Here is a 22519-nt window from a genome sequence, read left to right on the forward strand (position 1 = left end):
AGGAGTGAGGTGAAAGTGGCTGGAGAGGAGGGAGAGAGATAACAGAGAAGGAGGGCTTAAGAATGGTGCAGGGGGAGAGAAGATTGGAGAGATGGCGAGGAAGAATGAAATTGATGGGGAAAGAGGAATGTAGGAGTGTGTTGTGGGGATGGGATGCGAGTTGTGGAGGAGAATGATTGGGGAGGGGCAGAGTGGGTGAAGTGGGAAAGTGAGGATGAAGTGGTTAGGAGTGGGGAAGGGAGACGGGAGAGGAAAGTAGATTGTAATGTGATTCAAGTTGCCCCTAGGGACTGTCGACAGAGATCCTGGATCTTCTCAGGAATATCCGTGCACAAATGTGCACGCTTCTCGCAGATGAAAGGGTGTTGACGATTGCAGTGGTTCCTCCATTCTGACGAGTCGCAGGTACCGCAGATGGACGTTCCAGTGTCACGCGTGTACATCAGACTAGACGCCTCTTCACTATCAAAGAAGGGTGGACAATTTCAACAGGGTTAAAACAGCTCCAGGAGGGCACCCGAGACAGTCACCAATCTAATCCCACTGCATCGCACTTTCCACTCAGCCTCGTGTCGGTCCCCGTGCTAATCAGCCTGACTCACTTTGTCGGCGAAGACCCGTATCAATCCCCAAACAGGTACCACTGTCCCACACTCTACACCACAACCCTGTGTCAAAATTTCACTAATGATCGTGAAACCCTCACTTGCCACAGCACCGGTGCATTCCCAAACTACTCCCAGTGGCCCAGTGTCAAACCATAAGCCAGTAAGAATCCGAAACTCACCCATCTTCGCATTTTCCAATCCAGTATGTTCTGTGTTGATGGACGAGAGCGTTGGAAACAACATTCTGCGAAATTAAACGTCTTTAATTAATGATAAGAAGGATACTCTCTCAATGCCTGAACCCAGAAGACTGGGATGTGATGGACGAGAAAGAGAGAACTTCACTCTGTGTCTAACCCTGGGATTGTGTGATGGGACTGTGTGGAGGGAGATTCACTCTATCTCTCACCCAGGGAGTGTGTGATGGGATGGTGTGGAGGGATATTTACTCTGTGTCTGACCCCAGGATTGTGTGATGGGACGGGTTGGAGGGAGATTCACTCTGTGTCTGACCACGGACGTGTGTGATGTGACGGTGTGGAGGGAGATTCACTCTGTGTCTGACCCCAGGATTGTGTGATGGGGCGGGTTGGAGGGAGATTCACTCTGTGTCTGACCCCGGACGTGTGTGATGTGACGGTGTGGAGGGAGATTCACTCTGTGTCTGACCCCGGGAGTGTGTGATGGGACGGTGTGGAGGGAGATTCACTCTGCGTCTGACCCCAGGAGTTTCTGATGGTTTTAATTATCTCCTCTCTCGGTGTGAGAATTACCTCCTCTTGTCTTGAATTTATTTTCAGCAACCTTGCATCAAAGTTTGAACAACGTTTCTTCGCTTCATTGTCAGTTGTTGCCAACGTGGATATGAAATAACAACGGTCTTCATTTCTGATCCAGTCCTGAGGACACGCTTGATCTGCAAATCAGGTACAAGAGAAAGTGAACAACCCCAAACACCGTCCCTTCACACAATCCCGGGGTGAGCCACAGAATGAAGCTCCCTCTACACCTTCCAATTACACACCCACGGGGTCAGACACAGAGTGAAACACCCTCCACACCCTCCCATCACACTCTCCAGAGGTCAGACACAGAGTGAAACTCCCTCCACAACGTCCCATCACACATTCCCGACGTCAGACGTAGAGTGAATCTCCCTCCACACCGTCCCATAACACACACTCCCAGGGTCAGGCGTAGAGTTTTTTGTACACCGTACAGTCACACTGTTCCGTGGTCAGATTCTGGGTGTTACTCCTTCCACACCGTCTCATCACACACTCCCTGGACCAGAGAACAGATTTAGATCCCTCCACAAACAGCAAGCACACACAACCGTGGTCAGACACAGTGTGAATCTCTCTCTCCACGGCCCCATCACACACTCCAGCTGTTAGACACAGAAATAAACTCCCTCAGCACACACGACGAATTTGCTTAACCATATAACCATATAATAATTACAGCACAGAAACAGGCCTTCTCAGGCTTTCTGGTCTTTGCCGAACGTTTACTCTCACCTCGTCAGAGCAACCTTCACTCAGGCCATAACCGTCCATTCCTTTCCTGTCCAGAAACCTGTCCATTTTCTTTTTATGACAAAATCGAACCCGCCTCTACCACTTCTGCTGGATGTTCGTTCCATACAGCTACCACTCACTGAGTAAAGAAGTTGCCCCTCGTGTTAACCCCTAAACATTCGCCCCCTAACGCACTTCTCAAAGCACAGCAACGTGTCAGATACAGAGGGAAGTTGCCTCAACACGGTCCAATCACACACACACGAGTGTAACACAGTGTGAATCTCCCCCCTTACGTCCCATCACACACTCGCTGGCAAGTCACAGAGTGAGGGCCTCTCTCTGAACCGTCCCAGCACACGCCCATGTGTTCTCACACAAAGCGGAGCTCCGCCCACCTCCTCCCATGGCACACTCACGACGTCTGACTTCCTCCACAATATCCAATCACACAATCCGGTGTCACATAGAATGAACGTCCCTCTGCACAGTCCCATCACACACTCGCGGAGTCAGCCACAGAGTGAAGCTGGATCCATACTGTCCCATTACACATTCACGAAGTGAGACATAGAATGAAGCTGAAATGTTCCGTCTCACTATCCCGTGGTCAGACACAGATTGAATCCACCTCCACAACGTCCCATCACACTCTCCTGGATTCAGTGACAGAGTGAAATTTCCTCCACGCAGTCCCATCACACACTCGCCGCGTCAAGCACAGAGTGAATCACCCTCCATACCATCTCTTCACACAGTCCCGATGTCAATCACAGAATGACGCTACCTCTCTCCATGCCTGCCCTGTGATGAGGAGCGGGTGAAATAAGGGGATGGTGCCTCACCTCTTCTGCTGGTCAACAATTCACAGAACTGGTGACAGAGTTCGCTGTGCATTTGTTTAAGATCTGACAGATTAGAGTTGAGCGCAGAGAGCTTGGATTGAAGGGATGAGTTTAACTCATGGTAGTTTCGGTCGGAGGTGATCTTAGACTGACGAATCTGTGATACTGAGAGAGATGGTGACGGATATTTAGCGTTTACAGTGACACGAGAGTCAGCGTCACGCTACCGAACGGGTCACAGACAGTGTTGTGTCAGTGTCACGGTGAAGGGTGTCACAGTGAAGGAGGTGCTAGTGGCACAGTGAGAGGCGTCGGCGCCACCTTGAGGGGCGTGTCTGTGTCACACTGAGGGGTATATCAATATACCGGTGAAGGATTTGTTGTTACCATGAGGATTTGCGTCAGTATCGTGCGTGGCATGCCGAGTTGCTGTGAGGGACGTGTAGGTGTCACTGTGATAGGTGTTTCTGTGCCCCGGTGAGAGGTGTACCGGGTCACAATGAAGTGTGTCTCGATGTCAAGACGAGGAAAATGTCAGGGTGTCAGGGCCTTGTGGCGTCACGGTGGGTGGAGTATCTGTGTCACGGTGTTGGGTGTGCTGGTCTGACAGAGAGCTTTATGTCTGCGTCACGGTGACAGACATGTCATGGCCACGGTGTGTGTGAGAGGGTCACGCTGAGCTGTGAGACGGTGTCACGGAGAGTACTATGTCGTTGTCAGTGTTAATTTCGGTGTTGGTATCACGATGAGGGTGTTCCTGTGTCAGGGTGAGGTGTGGGTATTTGCCTCAGTGAGCGATGCATCGGTGTTATGTTGAAGGGTGACGTTGTCTCGGAAAGGGGTGTTACAATGACGTGTGAGTCTTTGTCACGGTGCAGTGCAGAGTGGATCACGCTGATCACCGTCAGGGTCATGTCGATATTAGTGAAGAGTACGTTGTGGTCAGTGTGACTGCGATGTGTGTGTCACGGCGAAGTTCGTGTCAGTGTCGCGGTTAGGAGTGTATCTGTGTCTCGTTGAAGGTCGTGACCGTGCTACGGTAATAGCATTGTTGATGTTATGGTGAATGGCGTGTCGGTGTCAGGACGAGTCTTGATTTTCCTACGGTAAGGACTGTGTTTTTATCATGGTTAAGGGGTGTGTCTGTGTTACAGAACATAAAATATAGAATAGTACAGTACAGTACATGCCCTTCGGCCCCAACAATTTTGTGTCGCGCCTGAAACTCTGCCTCCCATAAGGTCCCCCCCACACTTTAAATTCCTCCTGTGCGACCTGTGCATAAAATACGGTTTCTATGCAATCCAAGAGAAATCGTCATTCAACTACACATGAATATCCATGAATACATAGAAACATAGAAAACCTACAGCACAATACTGACCCATCAGCCCACAATTTTATGCCGAACATGTCCCTAACCTAGAAATTACTAGGCTTATCTATAGCACTCTATTTTTCTAAGCTCCACCTCCAAAAGTAATTTAAAAGACGCTTTCGTATCTGTGTCCACCACCATTGCCGGCAGTCCATTCCACGCGCCCACCATTCTCTGAGTAAAAAACTTAACTCTGACATATTCTCTGTACCCACTCCCTTGCAACTTGATCTGTGTCCTCTTGTGTCAAACATTTCAGCCCTGGGAAAATCTCGCTGACTGTTCATACGATCAATGCCTCTCATTATCGTGTACACCTCTATCAGGTTACCGCTCATCCTCCGTCGCTCCAAGGAGAAAATATCGAGTTCACTCAACCTATTCTCATAAGGCATGCTCCCCAATCCAGGCAACGTTGTTGTAAATCTCCTCTGCACCCTTTCTATGGCTTCCACATCCTTCCTGTAGTGAGGCGACCAGAAATGAGCACTGCACTCCAAGTGTGGTCGTCCAGAGTCCTATATAGCTGTAACATTACCTCCCGGCTTCTGAATTCAGTCCCACAATTGTTAAAGGCCAATACACCATACGCTTGCTCAAACACAGAGACCACAGATCTCTCTGATCCTCCACATGGCAAAGAGTCTAACCATGAATTCTATCTGTATATCCTTCCTGTAGTGAGGCAACAGACTCACGCCCTGCATTGTAACTCTAAAACACTCTTCCCCATAAACATAACACCCTCCCTCTCCAAAACCCCTCCCCAACTCCGTCAAACACAACTTTTCCTACACAACTCACAGTTACATAGAACAAGAACATAGAATAGTACAGCACATTACAGTCCCTTCGGCCCATAATCTCGTGCCGACACTCAAACACTGTGTCTCATATAACCCTCCACCTTAAATTCCTCTATATACCTGTCTAGGAGCCTCTTAAATTTCTCTAGTGTATCTGCCTCCACCACAGATCCAGACAGTGCATTCCACGCACCAACCACTTGCTTATTAAAAATCCTTCCTGTGATATACTCCTTGTACTTCCCAGCCCATACCTTAAAGCCATGTCTTCTTGTATTGAGCAGTGGTACCCAGGGAAGAGGCGTTGGCTGTCCACTCTGTCTATTCATCTTAATATCTTGTACACCTCTATCATGCCTCCTCTCATCTTCTTTCTCTCTAACGAGTAAAGCCCGAGCTCTCTTAATCGCTGGTCATATTGCATACTCTCTAAACCGGGCGGCATCCTGGTAAATCTCCTCTGTACCCTTTCCAATGCTTCCACATCCTTCCTATAGTGAGGCGACCAGAACTGGACACAGTATTCCAAGTGTGGCCTAACTTGAGTTTTATACAGCTGCATCATTACATCGCGGCTCTTAAACTCCATCCCTCGACTTATGAAAGCTAGCACCCCAAAAGCTTTCTTAATTACCCGATCTGCCTGTGAGGCAACGTTCAGGGATATGTGGACATGTACCCCCAGATCCTTCTGTTCCTCCACTCTACCAAGTATGCTGCCATTTAGTCTGTACTCTGCAGCAGAGTTTGTCCTTCGAAAGTGTACCAGCTCAAACTTTTCCGGGTCGAATTCCATCTGTCATTTCTCAGCCAACTTCTGCATCCTATCCATCTAATCTCTGCAATCTTTGACAGTCCTCCACACGATCCACAACACCACAATCCTTCGCGTCGTCAGAAAACTTGCCAACCCCCACATTAGGGTCGTTAATAAAGATCACGAAAAGTTGGGGTCCGAGAACAGATCCTTGTTGGACACCACTAGCCACAACCGTCCAATCCAAAGGTACTCCCTCGACAACGACACTCTGCTTTCTGCAAGCAAACGAATTCTGAATCCACCTGGCCAAACTTCACTGGATCTCATGCCTTCTGTCTTTCTGAATAAGCCTACCATGTGGCTCCTTATCAAATGTAGGTTCCGGGAAGTTTTGTTTCGTTAGTTTAGAGTAGAGAGAATGCCAGGCAGGATGTTGGAATGCTCATCTTGCCGGATGTGGGAAGTCAGAGGGATGCCCGCTGTCCGTGACAACGACGCCTGCAACAAGTTCATCCAGCTGCAGCTCCTAACAAACCGCGTTAGGGAACTGGAGCAGGAGCTGGATGACCTCCGGATTATTCCCGAGAATGAGGAGTTTATAGACAATAGTTTCAGGGAGGTAGTTACGGCAAAGAAGCAAGGCACAGGTAATTGGGTTATCGTCAGGCGAGGGAGGGGGGAAAGGGCAGTCAGAGCAGGGTTCCCCCGTGGTAATTCCCCTCAACAACATGTATACAGATTTGGATACTGTTGTGGGGCGGAGGTGGGGGGGGGGGGGGGGGGTTAATGACTTACCTGGGACAAGCTGCGGCTGCCGGATCTCTGGCACTGAGTCTGGTTCTGCAGTGCAGAAGGGAGGGGGCAGATGAGGAGAGCGGTAGTGATAGGGGACTCGATAGTTAGAGGTACAGACCGGAGGTTCTGTGGTCGCGACAGAGAATCCCGGATGGTTTGTTGCCTCCCGGGTGCTAGGGTCAGGGATGTCTCTGATCTCGTGCACAGCATTCCGAAGTGGGAGGGTGAGCAGCCAAATGTCATGGTACACATCGGTACCAATAAAGTAGGAAGAAAGAGTGAGGAGGTCCTGAAGAGTGAGTATAGAGAGCTTGGTAAGAAGTTAAAAAGCAGAACCTCCAGGATAGTGGTCTCAGGATTGCTACCTGTGTCAGTAAGGGTAAGTGTCGGATGCTCTGGAGAATGAACACGTTGCTGAGGAACTGGTGTAGGTGGCAGGGTTTCTGATCTTGGGATCTTTGGGACCTCTTCTGGACAGGTGGTACTTGTACAACAGAAACGGGTGACACCTGAACTACCAGTATCCTTGCAGGGAGGTTTGCTAGTGTAACTGGGGAAGGTTTAAACTAGATTTGCAAGGGTATGTGAACCAGAGTGCCAGCGCAGATAGTGGAACGGGGGTGAAAATATATGAGGTTAAAAGATCGTGCAAAGTCAGAAATAGAAGGGTTGTGTGTGGTGGTAATAATCTTCTGTGGTGTGTCTATTTCAATGCGAGGAGTGTAAGGCAAACAAGTAGTGAGGTCACGGAACCTACACAGTTAAAGAGGAGGATATGCTTGCTGTCTTGAGGCAAATCAGCGTAGATCTATCCCCATGACCAGACAGTTTACTCCTATTGAAGGTGAGCAGTGTTGAAACTGCCGGGTCCCTGGCAGAGAGGATGGGAGGGCAGCTCATTTTAATCCGTTGTTTAAAAATAAAAGCTCTAAATGTAATCCGGGAATTTATAGGCCGGTGTGTTTGACGTCGGTAGAAGGTAACTTATTGGAGGGATATTAAGAGATAGGATCTACAGAAACTGACTTATTATGGAGAGTCAACATGGTTCTGTGCGCGGTAGATCATATTTAACCAATCTATTAGAGTTCTTCGAGGAAGTTACCAGGAAAGTGGATGAAGGGAAGGCAATGGATGTTGACTACATGGACTTTAGTAAAGCCTTTGACAAGGTCCCGCAAGGGAGGTTAGTTCGGAAGATTCAGTCCCTAGGTATACATGGAGAGGTAGTAAATTGGATTATACATTGGGTCAATGGGAGAAGTCAGAGAGTGGTAGTGGAGGATTGCTTCCCTGAGTGGAGGCTGTGACTAGTGGTGTGCCACAGGGATCAGTGCTGGATCCATTGTTATTTGTCACCTATATCAATGATCTGGATGAGAATTTGGTAAAATAGATCAGCACATTTGCTGATGATACAACGTTTGGAGGTGTAAAGGACAGTGAGGAAGATTTTGAAAACTTGCAAGGGATTTGGACCAGCTGGATAAATGGGATGACAAATGGAAGATGAAGGTTAATGCAGACAGGTGTGAGGTATTGCACTTTGGAAGGACAAACCAAGGTAGAACATACAAGGTAAATGGTAGGGCACTGACGAGTGGAGTAGAACAGAGGGATCTGGGAATACAGATACATAATTCCTAATTCTTAATACATAATAAAAGTGGCGTCACATGTAGATAGTGTCGTAAAGAGAGTTTTTGGCACATTGGCCTTTAGAAATCGAAGTACTGAATCTAAGAGTTGGAATGTGATGGTGAGGTTGTATAAAATATTGATGAAACCGAATACGGAGTATTGTGTGCAGTTTTGATCACCCAGTTAAAGGAAAGATATTAATATGTTTGAAAGAGTGCAGAGAAGGTTCAAAAGGATGCTGCCGGGACTAGAGAAACAGAGTTACAGAGAAAGGTTGAATAAGTTAGGACTTTATTCCATGGAACGTAGAAGAATGAGGGAGATTTTATAGAGGTATGTAAAATTATCTTGGGTATAGAAAGAATGAATGCAAGCAGGCATTTTCCACCGTTTAGGGGAGAGAAGAAAAAAAAAACAGAAGACATGGTTTAAGGGTGAAAGGCGAAAAGATTAAAGCGAACATTGGGTGGAGGGCTTATTCACACAGAGTGTGGTGGGAGTGTTGAATGAGCTGTCATTTGAAGTAGTGAATGCAGGCTCACATTTATCACTTTAGAAAAACTTGGACAGGTACAAGGATGAGAGGGGTATGCAGGGATATTATCTACATTCAGGTCAGTGGAACGGGGCAGTAAAAATAGTTCGGCATATAGACAAGAAGGGCCAAGAAGCCTGTTTCTGTTCTGTAATGTCTATGGTTCTATGGTTGTCAGTTGCGTTTCGGTATCACGTTGAGCTTTGTGTTGACAGGGGTTGTGTCGGGGTCACGGTGAGGGATGTGTCGTAGAAATTGCAAGCGGCCCGTCAGTACCACAGTGAGGGATTTCTTCGTATCAGAGTGATGGGTGTTTCGGGTTAATGTTGGGAATGTGTCGCTGTTACAGTGGCCATTTCTATTCTCTGCGGTTTCGTCGTTCCAACCGGTGTTAAACTCACCATGAATCCTCCAGCAGATACCCGTGATAATGAGGGCCGCTGTTAAAACGCAGATTAGCCATATACTTGAGTCTGATCGGTCTCTCTTTGCGGGTCGTTCGCTTCCCATGTCGTCTGTGGAAAAATCGTTCCTCGACTTTGTTAATCGTCATTTTCGCTGATCTAATCCACCGCTGCTCTTCGCACTCTCCTGAACAGCAGTGAACGTAAATCACGGAAAAGAACAGGTCCTTCGGCTATAATTTTGTAATATACCAGTGAAATCCTTTCTGCCTACACAATGTCCATCTGCCTCCGATGCCTGTCACCGCTCCAGAGAACTACACCAGCTGCCTGGTATCCCTGTATCTCTCATAATGATATAGACATTTAGTTGCTGTTTAAACGCAGATTCTTTCTCTAATCGCTGCTTTTCATGGCCACTCGCCGAGCCGTGTGAGTGACATTTACCTGGCTCCTGATCTCTGTTTGGCGACACCGAAATCACCTGCCTCTCTGACTCGGACTCAGAGGGAGGCTCACTCCATACCATCCCATTTCCCTCACGGAGTCGGACACAGTGCGACTTCTCCCACAATGACCCAGTACAATATTCCCTGGTTAAGCATGCAGCGAAGATCTCTCCACATTGTGCTATCACACCCGTGTACAGACACAGAGAGAAGCTTCCTCTTTCTCGTCCCAAATACATTCCGGGCGTCAGTCAAGAAATGAAGCTTACTACACAGCGCCCTATCACACACACACGCACCCGGAGTTACACACTGAGTGATGCTCCCTCCACACCGTCGCATCACACACTGCCGGGTTTCAGCCACAGAGGGGAGCGCCATAGACACTGTCTCGTATCACTCTCTTGGGATCAGACATTTTGTGAAGTCCGCCCCTTTCCCCATGTTCCATCCAGGCTCACGCTACCGGGTTTCAGAAAATAAATGCCGAAGCTCCCTCCCCTCTCACCATCGCCAGCACTTCGGCGTTCCAGCAGAGTGTGTGTGTGTGTGTGTGTGTGTGTGTGTGTGTGTGTGTGTGTGTGTGTGTGTGTGTGTGTGTGTGTGAGTGTGTGTATGTGTGTGTGTGCCTGTTTGTGTGTTTGTGTGTGAGTGTGTGTGTGTGTGTTTGTGTGTGAGTGTGTGTGTGTGTTTGTGTGTGTGTGTGAGTGTGTGTGTGTGTGTGTTTGTGTGTGTGAGTGTGTGTGTGTTTGTGTGTGAGTGTGTGTGTGTTTGTGTGTGTGTGTGAGTGTGTGTGTGTCTGTTTGTGTGTGTGTGTGTGTGTGTGAGTGTGTGTATGTGTGTGTGTCTGTTTGTGTGTTTGTGTGTGAGTGTGTGTGTGTGTTTGTGTGTGAGTGTGTGTGTTTGTGTGTGTGTATGAGAGAGAGAGAGAGGGAGAGAGAGAGAGAGAGAGAGAGAGAGAGAGAGAGAGAGAGAGAGAGAGAGAGAGAGAGAGAGAGAGAGAGAGAGAGAGAGAGAGAGAGAGAGAGAGAGAGAGAGTGAGAGGATGCTGTGTTGAGAACAGAGGCCGGAATGGTTGGAGAGCGCTTTGCTGGGAAGAGGTGATGAGATTACAGCCACTGAGGAAATTGGAGTGGAACCACATGATCGGATCAACCGCACAGAGCACTGGAGAGTTTGAGAAGCGAGAGGTCGATATTCGGGTGGAAAGAGGGAGGAGTGACAACAGACCTTAACTCTCCCACTCCCTCATCAATCTTCGCTCTGAAGACAGAGCAGGAGGGGTGCCGTCATGTGGGTCATGGAGGCATGGAGGGGTGCATTGGAGGTATGTGATAACGGAAACGGGCTGGGTTGTAGGAGAGGGCTGTGTGACGCATGCGCAGAAGATAAGGGGGTGGGTTCGGCACGCAGGATGGTATTTTTTTTAGCGAGGAGACGGCCAATAGAGACGGGGAGGTGTGTGTCGGTATTATGACGCAGGCCGTGACGGTGTATCGGTCTAACGATGAAGAACGTGTCGGTGTTACGGTAAGCGGTGCGTCGGTGTTGAGGTGACGAGTGTATCAGTCCCTTGGCACTCCTCACCATACACAGTGTTTATACCTCAGACTTGTACACTAAAATCCCTCTCTCCTTCAACACCTCCCACTATTCACAGTACAGCACGTTCCATTCTACACTGAGATTAAACTGCGCTTGGAATCCAAGTTACCAAAAGCACCTTTACCAGGCAAAAAACAACTTGTCCCAATCCACACATTCCAAATTAATTCTGATCGAAGGCAAAATTAGCCTTGCTTCAATTTAGAATCAAAACCCGAGGACCGGACCAATCCTTTTTCATAACCACCTTTAAATGAATGGCATTTTGATCACCAGATTAAAGATGTTCCCCTGTACAAACCTCTGATACCTCTCTTGTCTCATTCCGCAGTAGATCAAGTATTGCTCTCTCTCTCTCTCGTTGGGACTTGTCCGTACTGATTAAGGAATCTTCCCTGAACATTTTTGACAAACTCTATCCCACTGGCCCTGTTTGCAGTAGGCGACTCAGTCAATAGGTGGAAAGCTGAAATTTCCCGCTATTACAATCTTATACCTCAGCAACAGTCTGCGATCTCTCTACAGGTTTGTTTATCCTAATCGAGCGGACTGTTGTCTGATCTACAATGTAGCCTCATGATCACGGCCATACATTTCTTATTCCTCTTTTCCACCGATAAAGCCTCACAGAGACGAGTTCTCTTGTCTGTTCTGACTGTGCACTGCGGTGACATTTTCTCTGCCCAGTCATGTCACCCCTTCTCCTGTAATTCCTTCCGCATTCTCACGTCTGAAAATAGGGAACCCCGAAATTACGCGCTGTTCCGCTTTCTCCTCTTGCAACCATGTCTCAGTCATGGCCGGAATACCATATCTCAGTGTGTGGATTCCTGCCCTGAGCAGCTCAGCTGTCTTTCTTTAAAGCTCGTGCTTTGAAATAACCCTTTGATTCCCGTCTCTGTCTGAGGACTTTACAACATCGATCTCCACACCAACTCCGCTATCTGCTCTGGAACTCTGAATCCCATCCCCCTGCTACTCGAGCTCAACAACTCACCCGCAAACTCTCATTCCCAGTACTGGCAAACAATCAGTTCCCCTTTAGTTTATGTGCAAACCGTCCTCTATCTCTTTTGTACAGACCTCACCTTCCTTTGAAAAAACACAATGATGTCAAATTTTGAAGCCCTCACACCTACGTCAACGCTTGAACCATGTGCTAATCTGTAGGGTCTCCCTATGCCTGGGCTCACGGGGACGGGCAGTTGTCCTGTCGTTTAATTTGATTGGTAAATCCCTGATCTCAATTTGGAAATCCACCACTTTATTCATACCAATGTCCTTGGAACCGGTATGGACCAGGACCTCTGGCTGCTCACTCACCCATTTAAGAATCATAGAGAAGGAATGGTGTGCCGTGGGAAGAGGAAGGAAGGGGAGATAACTGGAGGCCACAGAAAGGGCGTTCTGATTACAGTCTGTGGAGCAGAACGTGTGAGTTACCATTTGCTAGCTCCCTACCTCTTATCGGAGTCTTTTTAAACACCGAAATCCACTGACCCATGACTATGAGTCAGAGACAGCGCGAGATTCCCTCCGTACAACACCATCACACAGGCCTGGAAACATACACAGAGTAACGCTCCCTGCACAACGATCCATCACACACTCCCGGGGTGAGACATGTGAAGTAACTCCCGTACCATCGCAGCACACTCTCCTGGAGTCAGAAACAGTTCGCAACCCTCTCCCTCCTCCGTTCTCCCCACTCACCCATACCCAGCCTTTCGGCGTTCCGGGGGTCTCGAATTATGTGTGTGTCTCTCGGAGATGGTGTGTCTGTGTGTAACCTGTTGGTGTGCTGCGGGAAGAGGAAGGAAGGGGAGGAGAGAGGAGGCCAGGGATAGGTTGCATATTCTGATGCAAGTGGTGTGCAACCACATGACCCGCCTGTGCATAGAGAGCATTGGAGAAGCTCACAAGATATCGTGGAAAGGGGGATGTGTAATACTAAACGTCAACTCTCCCTCATACTCCCCACAATTGCCTGAGACACAGAGAGAGGGGAGAGTAGGGAGCTGGGGAGGGGGGTGTCGTAGATAGTGAGAGTTTAGCAGTTGGAGTGTATCACGAAGACGGGGAGGGGCGTAGGGAACGCACGGGATGATGGAGACGATGCAATGTGCAGGAGAGTGACTGGGTCACAGAGACGTGGTTGCTTGTAAACGAGGATGTATGAGCGAGACGGGAGTGGTGTAGTGGAGACAGTGTGTCACTGTAAAGGGTACAGAGGAGACAGGGTAGTTAAGAAAGCATATGGGGTTTTAGCTTTCATAAGTCGAGGGTCAGAATTTATGAGTCGCGAGGCAATGATGCAGCTGGATAAAACTCTGGTTAGGCCACACTTGGAGTACTGTGTCCAGTTCTGGTCGCCTCACTATAGGAGGGATGTGGAAGCACTGGAAAGGGTACAGAGGAGATTTACCAGGATGCTGCCTGGTTTAGAGAGTATGCACTATGATCATTAATTAAGGGAGCTAGGGTTTATACTTTGGAGAGATGGAGGATGAGAGGAGACATGATAGAAGTGTACAAGATATTAAGAGGAATAAACAGTGTGGACAGCCAGTGCCTCTTCCCCAGGGCACGACTGCTCAGTACAAGAGGACATGGCTTTAAGGTAAGGGGAGGGAAGTTCAAGGGGGATATTAGAGGAAGGTTTTCCACTCAGAGAGTGGTTGGTGCGTGGAATGCACTGCCTGAGTCAGTGGTGGAGGCAGATACATCAGTGAAATTTAAGAAACAACTAGACAGTTATATGGAGGAATTTAAGGTGGGGGGTTATATGGGACACAGTGTTTGAGGGTCGGCACGATATAGTGGGCCGAAGGGCCTGAACTGTGCTGTACTATTCTATGTTCTATGTTCTATGTAACTGGGAGTTGTGTAGGAAAGGTTGTGTTTGACGGAGTTGGGGAGGGGTTTTGGAGAGGGAGGGTGTTATGTTTATGGGGAAGAGTGTTTTAGAGTCACAGTGCAGGGTGTGACTCTGTTGCCTCACTACAGGAAGGATATACAGATAGAATTCATGATTAGGCTCTTGGCAGTGTGGAGGATCAGAGAGATCTGCGGACTCTGTGTTTGAGCAAGCATATGGTGTATTGGCCTTTAACAATTGTGGGACTGAATTCAGGAGCCGGGAGGTAATGTTACAGCTGCATAGGACCCAGGTAAGGCCCCATTTGGAGTACTGTGTTCATTTCTGGTCGACGTAGTACAGGAAGGATGTGGAAGCCATAGAAAGGGTGCAGAGGATATTTACAAGGATTTTGCCTGGATTGGGGAGCATGCCTTATGAGAATAGGTTGAGTGAACTCGATGTTTTCTCCTTGGAGCGACGGAGGATGAGAGGTGACCTGATAGAGGTGTACAAGATAATGAGAGGCATTGATCGTATGGACAGTCAGCGACATTTTCCCAGGGCTGAAATGGTTGACACAAGAGGACACAGATTAAGGTGCAAGGGAGTAGGTACGGAGGATATGTCAGAGGTAAGTTTTTTACTCAGAGAGTGGTGGGTGCGTGGAATGGGCTGCCTGCAATGGTGGTGGAGGCGGATACGATAGGGTCTTTTAAAAGACTTGAATATGGAGCTTAGAAAAATAGAGTGGTATAAGTAAGCCGAGTAATTTCTAGGTTAGGGACATGTTCGGAAAAAAAAAATTATAGGCTGAAGGACCAGTATTCTGCTGTATGTTTTCTATGTATTCATGGATATTCACGTATAGTTGAATGACGATTTCTCTTGGATTGCATAGAAACCGTATCTTATGCACAACTCGCAACTTCCTTGAAAGAGAATCCAAAGATCCAGCTGTCTAAGTTCCTCATTCCTGCTCCAACACCTTAGTCACGTGTTAATCTGTATTATCCTCCCTTGCCTTTTGAGCCACAGAAATGATCTCATTGCCAGAGTCCTGACCTGTGAGACATATTTCTAATCGTACATCTGCACCGCTCTCCTCCCACGCAGAAGTATGAAAAGTGGTTTACATGTTATTGAGGAGATAGCCCACAGCAGGCACTCTGCACTGGGGCCTGGCTTTCAAACCGGTTTCATCCTCCTGACTGTCACCCAGTTTCCTGTGAACGGCACATTGGGTCAAACTAACTCACATATGTCCCCTCTATCAGCTCCTCAGTTTAACGAATGAACACGAGATCATCCCGTTCCAGTTCCAGATCCTTAATGGGGAGGGTTCGAAGCTGCAGCTGGATGCCCTTCTCACAGATAAAGTCGTCAGAGACACTGGAGGTCTCCATTTCGTGCCACGTCTTACAAGCGGAGCATTTAACTCTCCTGCCAGGCATGAGTTCTGCTTTAACTGTGCAATTATAAAGAAGGAAACAATTAATATACTAAAACCAAACCTACCAAGTGTTTGCCCCTGCTTTATCTTAATTTTCCCTTGCTGATGAAACCGCTTCGTTGATTTGTTGTTGGTCAAACAAATGCGAGGGGCTGATTTGGAAAGCACACATTCTTCCCGCTCCCAACATCTGAAAGGAAGCTGCCCCAACGGCTCCCTTCATACCATAACATTACACATTCCCGGGGTCAGACACAGAGTGAATCTCCATCCACACCGTCCCATCACACACTCCCGGGGTCAGACACAGAGTGAATCTCCCTCCACACCGTACCAACACACACTCCCGGGGTCAGACACAGAGTGAATCTCCCTCCACACCGTCCCATCACGCCACCCATGGTCAGCCACAGGCTGAGGCTCCCTCCACACTCCAACATCACATTCTCCCTGGTACAGACACAAAGTGAAACCTCTTCTTCCTCGTCTCGTCACGCACTCGCTGTTCTGAAATTATGTGCCATTCCCCTCCACCCATTCATTTCGCGAGGACTGGAATGTACAAAAGAGGATGCAATTTTAAGACCTAATAAGGAACTGTTAGGCCACATTTGCAGCATTGTGAGCAGGTTTTGATCCCATAACTGACAAACAATGAGCTGAAACTGAAGAAAGGTTCAAAGATGTTCACAGAAATTATTGCAACAACTGAATGGGATTTCATATGACAAGCCTTGAATGGTTCTGGGCCTGAGGGGTGGCCTCAGTGAAACCTATCGAAAGGAAAGGAATTGATAGAGTGGATGTTGAGAGGATGTCCCCTGTGGTCGATGACTCCGAGACCAGAGAACACAGACTCAGGGTTGAGGGGCGTACTTTTAAAAGGAGGTTGAGGGAGAATTTCTTTAGACAGAGTGATGAAACGGGGCAATGTTTTGTCACAGGTAGCTGTGGAGGCCAAGTACGTGCAGGGCTGAACAGACCCAGCAACCCAACAGGTGAAAATGAGGAACACTTATTTTTGTAATTTATTTTTTATTGAAATTCATCATCAAACAGTCATTTCCATAAGATGCATTTCATATGCTGTACATATGTATCATATATCCATATGTGCCACAAATCTCCACACTTTAAACCTCCAAGCACTTTATACACCCTTGGAAAGTTTTCACTGCTACCGCAGCCAAGGATACCAGCAGAGGTTCATATAGGTTGTCACACCCTGTGCAATAAACTCCGACCATCCACCCGGCCTATTATCCTCATGCTATCCCACAACACTGCGGTCTTTTGTTGAAATGTGAATGAAATCGCAATTATCCGTTTCAGGGAAGTTTCCAGTAAATTCTTATTTAAAGCAAAATCCCCGGAGCTGCTGGAAATCTGAAGTGCAAACAGAAATTGCCGGAAACAAAGTCTGGGTAGGAGACCAAATTAATGCTCCTGGTACCTGGCACCTTCATCTCTGATCCAGACACGAAACGCAAACCGTGACTTTTTCCACAGTTGCTGCTTGAACCGTTTGGGGCCGAAGGGCCTTACTGTGCTGTACAGTTCTATGTTCCATTTGCGCCATTTGCAGGACAAAATGACACTCGGAAACAGAGCAGTGACTGGAGATCAGAGATGGTCGTGGTCTCCAGTGGCGCAGCTGCGGACACCCGTGTTCAATCCCGCTCTCTGCCCTCTCTATCTCTCTGGGGGTTTATAAAGGGTTAATAAAGTTTTGCTGCTGATCTAGTTTCTGCAGTTTGCAATCGGCTGCTTCCTTTGTTATAAAAATAGTTGATTCCGAACAGTCTGGCATTGTGTAACAAACACTTCCCGATCTCAATTCAATGAAACCTTAATTTCTCAGAAACAAGAAGTGAAAAGTACCTCACGAATGATGTCCTTAGTCCTGTGCTGTCAGATTAGAGATCATGCCCCAAGCCTGGTTGGATATCTACAGTGTCCACAATATCTCCTGTCGGATGTCAGAATTTAATGTGCTTAGTCCAGTGCTGTCAGATTAGAGATCATGCCCCAAGCCTGGTTGGATACCTACAGTGTCCACAATATCTCCTGTCAGATGTTAGAATTTAATGTGCTTAGTCCTGTGCTGTCAGATTAGAGATCATGCCCCAAGCATGGTTGGAGACCTACAGTGTCCACAATATCTCCTGTCGGATGTCAGAATTTAATGTGCTTAGTCCTGTGCTGTCAGATTAGAGATCATGCCCCAAGCATGGTTGGAGACCTATAGTGTCCACAATATCCACAATGTACGCACGGAAACAACAACACAGGGAACTACTTCGTTCAGCTAACATCTGGATAGGGGCCGGGGAGAGTCACAGAGAATGCGAGGGCAGTAGCAATTGATCTGGATGCAGGGACAGAGTGTCTCTAGAGGCCGGAAGGGAGCAGAGAACCGGGGAGGGGTTTAGTGCTTGGACACTGGCACAGAAACAGGGAAGTTCTCGGGACTGGAGGAGGCTCTAGATTGCAGATGAGGGGCGGGAGGGGGTTTAAGAGTCCGGGGGCTGTGAAGTGGTTCAGGTGGTGGTGGGGGAGGCAGTATTTATAGAGAAAAAGACAGGGAAAATTATCCATTATTTGTGTTGTTGCCGCATTTTTAAAGGTTCTGAAGTTTTATTTCATTAACATTTAAGATTAATTATGACATTTATTTCGAGTTATTAATGTTACTTTCAGGGAGAAGGTACATGAACATGAAGACACACGCTGAATCCTCTCCGCCACCATCAGATTTCTGAATGGTCTATGGACCCATGTTTACTACCGCAACTTTTCTTCTCGTTCTGCAATACTTATTTATTCTATGCTCCTTCTCTTAGCTCATAGACACAGTTATCTATTGCTCTGTACTTCTGCCACAAGACAGCAGATTGAATGACATATGTCAGTGGTGATAAATCTGGTTCTGATTTTAAACGTTCTCCAGTCACTCAGTTCCGGTTGTTATCGTTCAGAAAGCTGATTGAGGAGCAGAGAGTTTTCGCAGTACCGGGTGCGTCTCTCGGGCTCCGGTTTTAAGGGAGGTTGGCTGATATTTCCAGTATCATTGTGTGTTGTTGGATTACACAACGAATTTGCCTTTCCTCTGAGATACATCTCAGTGAAAATTGTCACCAGGAAATCAATTCCAAGAGGAACATCAAAGAGTGGTGCGGATTATTTAAGGGATGGGTCTGGGTGTTGTTGGGAAGGCAGGAGTTTATCACCCCTCCCTCAACAAACCTCTCACTGAGCGGTTTGTGGTAGGTTCCCTCCTTAATCTGTCATACCCTGTCTGGGAAAGCTGCTAACAAAGTTCTCTCAGGCAGGCAATTTGGTGAATCGGACCCGCACCACGATGCGGGCAGGTCAAACAGATTTTACAGTGGCGGGGTATCTTGGAGGCAAATGTAATGTTTAATCGCCTTGTTCCTCCTTTTCCTTGTTCACCTTCGCCCTCAGGGTGAAAACGCTTGTTAAGGTGGGGTGGGCTAGTTGGTAGTGGCGGGAGAGGTGGTCTCCTGGTAGGTTACTATGCTGCATTCTACAGACTGTGCGCACATCGGCCATTACGTGCCGGTGGTGGCGGAAGGGAGCTTGCATGCTGCAATTGCATTCGCTTGCTCTGTAGCAGTGACTAACACTACACAGTCTGCTAACAATAGATAAGAGAGAAAAAGGAAGCTGTGGCAATTGCTTCATCATAGATCTGCAGCAGTTCAAACTGTTGAACTGCACATACTGCCAAAACAACTCAGTTCTCCCTCCATCGATCACTCCACCACCCCCCCACGTCCCCTACAGGGCAGTTCATGGTGAAAAAGAATACAGATAGCTTTACAGATCGATGTGAGTAAAAGCTCGCTTCTCAATCAGGACTGTCGGCTGCACTGCACAGCGTATTGTCATCTCAGCTTGTCTCCAAGCTTTTCTCAACACACTCTCTAGGACTGAATCAGTTCCACAGGGGCGTGATAAATATTAAAACATAGACCGCACAGCCATCACCCAGCAAGTTGCCTGCAACTCGGTTTGTTTCCCATGTCCGCATGTATATTTCTTCAGCAGTTCAAATTCAACCAGAAATACGGTCAAAGCAAATCAGTACCTCCTCTGCAGAACATCGAACATCGAATAGTACAAGCCCATTGGCCCACAATGTTGGACCGACCTGTAAACCCTGTCTCCCACATAACCCCCTCACCCACCTTAAATTTCACTGGTATCTATGCCTCCAGCATTGACTCAGGCAGTGTATTCCACACACCAACCATTCACTGAGTAAAAAAAAAACTTGCCTCTAATATATCCCTTGAAACTCCCTCCCCTTACCTTAAAGCCATGTCCTCTTGTACTGAGCAGTGGTGCCCTGGGGAAGAGGCGCTGGCCGTCCACTCTGTCTATTCCTCTTAATATCTTGTACACCTCTATCATGTCTCCTCTCATCCTTCTCTCCAGAGAGTAAAGCCCTAGCTCCCTTAATCTCTCATCATAATCCAACATCTCGAAACCAGGCAGCATCCTGCTAAATCTCCTCTGTACCCTTTCCAATGCTTCCACATCCTTCCTCTAGTGAGGTGGTCAGAACTGGACACAGTACTCCAAGTGTGGCCTAACCAGAGTTTTGTAGAGCTGCATCATTACCTCACGAGCATGATGCGACTGTTGCGCTGAGCTGCGTATATGTCAATGCTGGATGTTTTAAGTAAAGGCGGACTAGCTCAGGGCATGAATCAAAATTTGAATGGTGATATTGCAGTCATTATTGAGACAGTTGCAGGAGAAGCAAGCAGACAGCATGATATTTCGCTGTTTCTATATTTACACGTCAGAAAGCGGAAGGAATTAAAGGAGGAGGGGTGACATGACTCGCCTGAGAAAATGTCATCACAGTGCACAGTCCGGACAGACAAGAGAACTCGTCTAATTGAGGCATTGTGCGTAGGAATGAGTAATGAGAAATGCATAACCATGTTCATGGGGCTACATTTTCGACCAGCCAATAGTCCACTCGCAGAGCGTCTGATGTGATTGTGAAGGGAGGAACTGAAACTAATATCGGAACCGGGAGTGTCTGATTTCACGGGGAAGTGGGAGCTTCACTCGGTGTCTGTATCAGGGAGAGTATGATGGGACAGTGTGGAAGGAGCTTGATTCTCTGTCTGTACCATGGAAATTGTGATGGGTCAGTGTCGACGGAGCTTCACGCAGTGTCTGACCCCGACGGCGTCTGATGGAATGGTATGGAGGGATCCACACTCTGTGTCTGACTGACGATGGCATAGACTCCTGTAGCTTTGGCGTTGGTACAGCCTCCAATCAGAGGGCGTGTGCGTCAAATTTGTGTGTGTATTACAAAGCAGCGCTTCGCGGGTGATTGAGCAACAGCTAATCAGGGAAACGGATTTATTAACAGGGAAAACAAAGATAAGACAGGGACTATTTTATCTGTATGATAATGTGATAAATTGGATCATTAAGTTTGCTGATGATAAAAAATTGGGAGTGGTAGTAGACAGTGAGGAAGGGTTTCAAAGCTTTCAGTGGGATCTGGACCAGCTGAAACAATGGGCTGATTGAGCTTAATACACACAGGAGTGAGGTTTTGAACTTAGGAAGGACAAACCAAGGTAGAACATACAGGGTAAATGGTTGGGCACTGTGGAGTGCAGTAGAACAGAGGGATCTGGGAATACAGATACAAAATTCCCTAAGGATCTGGGAATACAGATACAAAATTCCCTAAAAGTGGCGTCACAGGTAGGTACTGTCGTATAGAGAGCTTTTAGTACATTGACCTTTATAAATCAAGGTATTGAGTATAAGAGTTGGAATGTTATAGTGAGGTTGTATAAGACATTGGTGAGGACGTATTTGGAGTATTGTGTGCAGTTTTTGTCACCGAATCACAGGAAGGATATTAATAAGGTTGAAAGAGTGCAGAGAAGGTTTACAAGGTTGTTGCCGGGACTTGAGAAACTGAGTTACAGAGAAAGGTTGAATAGGTTAGGACTTTATTCCCTGGAGCGTAGAAGAACGAGGGGAGACTTTATAGAGGGATATAAAATTATGATGGGTATAGATATAGTGAATGCAAACAGGCTTATTCCACAGAGGCTAGGGGAGAAAAAAAAAATAGGGAATATGGGTTAAGGGTGAAGGGGAATAAGTTTAAAGGGAACAGTGGGGGGTGGGGTCTTCACAGAGAGAGCGGTGGGAGTGTGGAATGAGCTGCCAGATGAAACTATAAATGCGGGCTCACATTTAACATTATAAACGATAATGGACAGGTACATGGATCAGAGGTGTATGGAGGGATATGGGCAGGTGCAGATCAGTGGGACTAGGCAGAAAAACGGTTTGGCACAGCCAAGAACGGCCCAGAGGCCTGTTTCTGTACTGTAGCGTTCTATGGTTTTGTGGTTCTATTGTTTATATGTTTGTTTTTAGTTAATTTATTGACACTTTCTAATTTCACAGTCAGAGCGTAGCAATGCCTGTCAGGAGAGTTGATTGCTCCTCCTCCAGGATGGGGGACGGCAGGGAGACCTCCAGTGTCTCTGACGACTTCATCTGTGAGAAGTGCATCCAGCTGCAGCTTCTAACACACCGCGTTCAGCAGTTGGAACTGCTACTGGATGAACTCAGGATCGTTCGGGAAACTGAGGGTGTGATAGGGAGGAATATTGGGAGGAAGTGTGACCCAATTTGCAGTCCACGCGAGACTGGGAAACAGTCAGGAGGTTGAAATAGATTAGCCAGTCAGGCCTAGTGCAGTGTGCCAACTGTGACCAACCGTCTCAATAACACGAATACCACTTTGTATACTTCTGGGTGAAAATGACCTGTAGAGATATGTC

General features: G+C 47.5%; 1 protein-coding gene across 1 annotated transcript; it reads right to left on the reverse strand.

Moving 5' to 3' along the window:
- Nucleotides 1-89: 89 nt before the first annotated feature.
- Nucleotides 90-13146, reverse strand: LOC140719946 (C-type lectin domain family 2 member B-like). Its single transcript, XM_073034860.1, has 6 exons — nucleotides 13060-13146; nucleotides 9290-9403; nucleotides 2974-3138; nucleotides 1382-1524; nucleotides 788-852; nucleotides 90-462 (listed from the first exon to the last, which is right to left on the reverse strand). Exons 1-6 carry the CDS (start codon nucleotides 13061-13063, stop codon nucleotides 273-275), a joined length of 681 nt encoding a protein of 226 aa, XP_072890961.1. The 5' UTR covers nucleotides 13064-13146; the 3' UTR covers nucleotides 90-272.
- Nucleotides 13147-22519: the final 9373 nt, after the last annotated feature.

This window comes from Hemitrygon akajei, unplaced genomic scaffold (assembly GCF_048418815.1).
Source record: "Hemitrygon akajei unplaced genomic scaffold, sHemAka1.3 Scf000033, whole genome shotgun sequence".
Lineage (NCBI taxonomy): Eukaryota > Metazoa > Chordata > Chondrichthyes > Myliobatiformes > Dasyatidae > Hemitrygon > Hemitrygon akajei.

Excerpts from the sequence above, each read along its gene's own strand:
- LOC140719946 (XM_073034860.1), bottom strand. Across the intron at positions 3,139-9,289 it reads TATCTGCTGGAGGATTCATG|TATCACAGATTCGTCAGTCT; the intron begins GTGAGTTTAACA and ends CATCTCTCTCAG. Across the intron at positions 463-787 it reads ATTGGAAAATGCGAAGATGG|TGAAGAGGCGTCTAGTCTGA; the intron begins GTGAGTTTCGGA and ends CTTCTTTGATAG.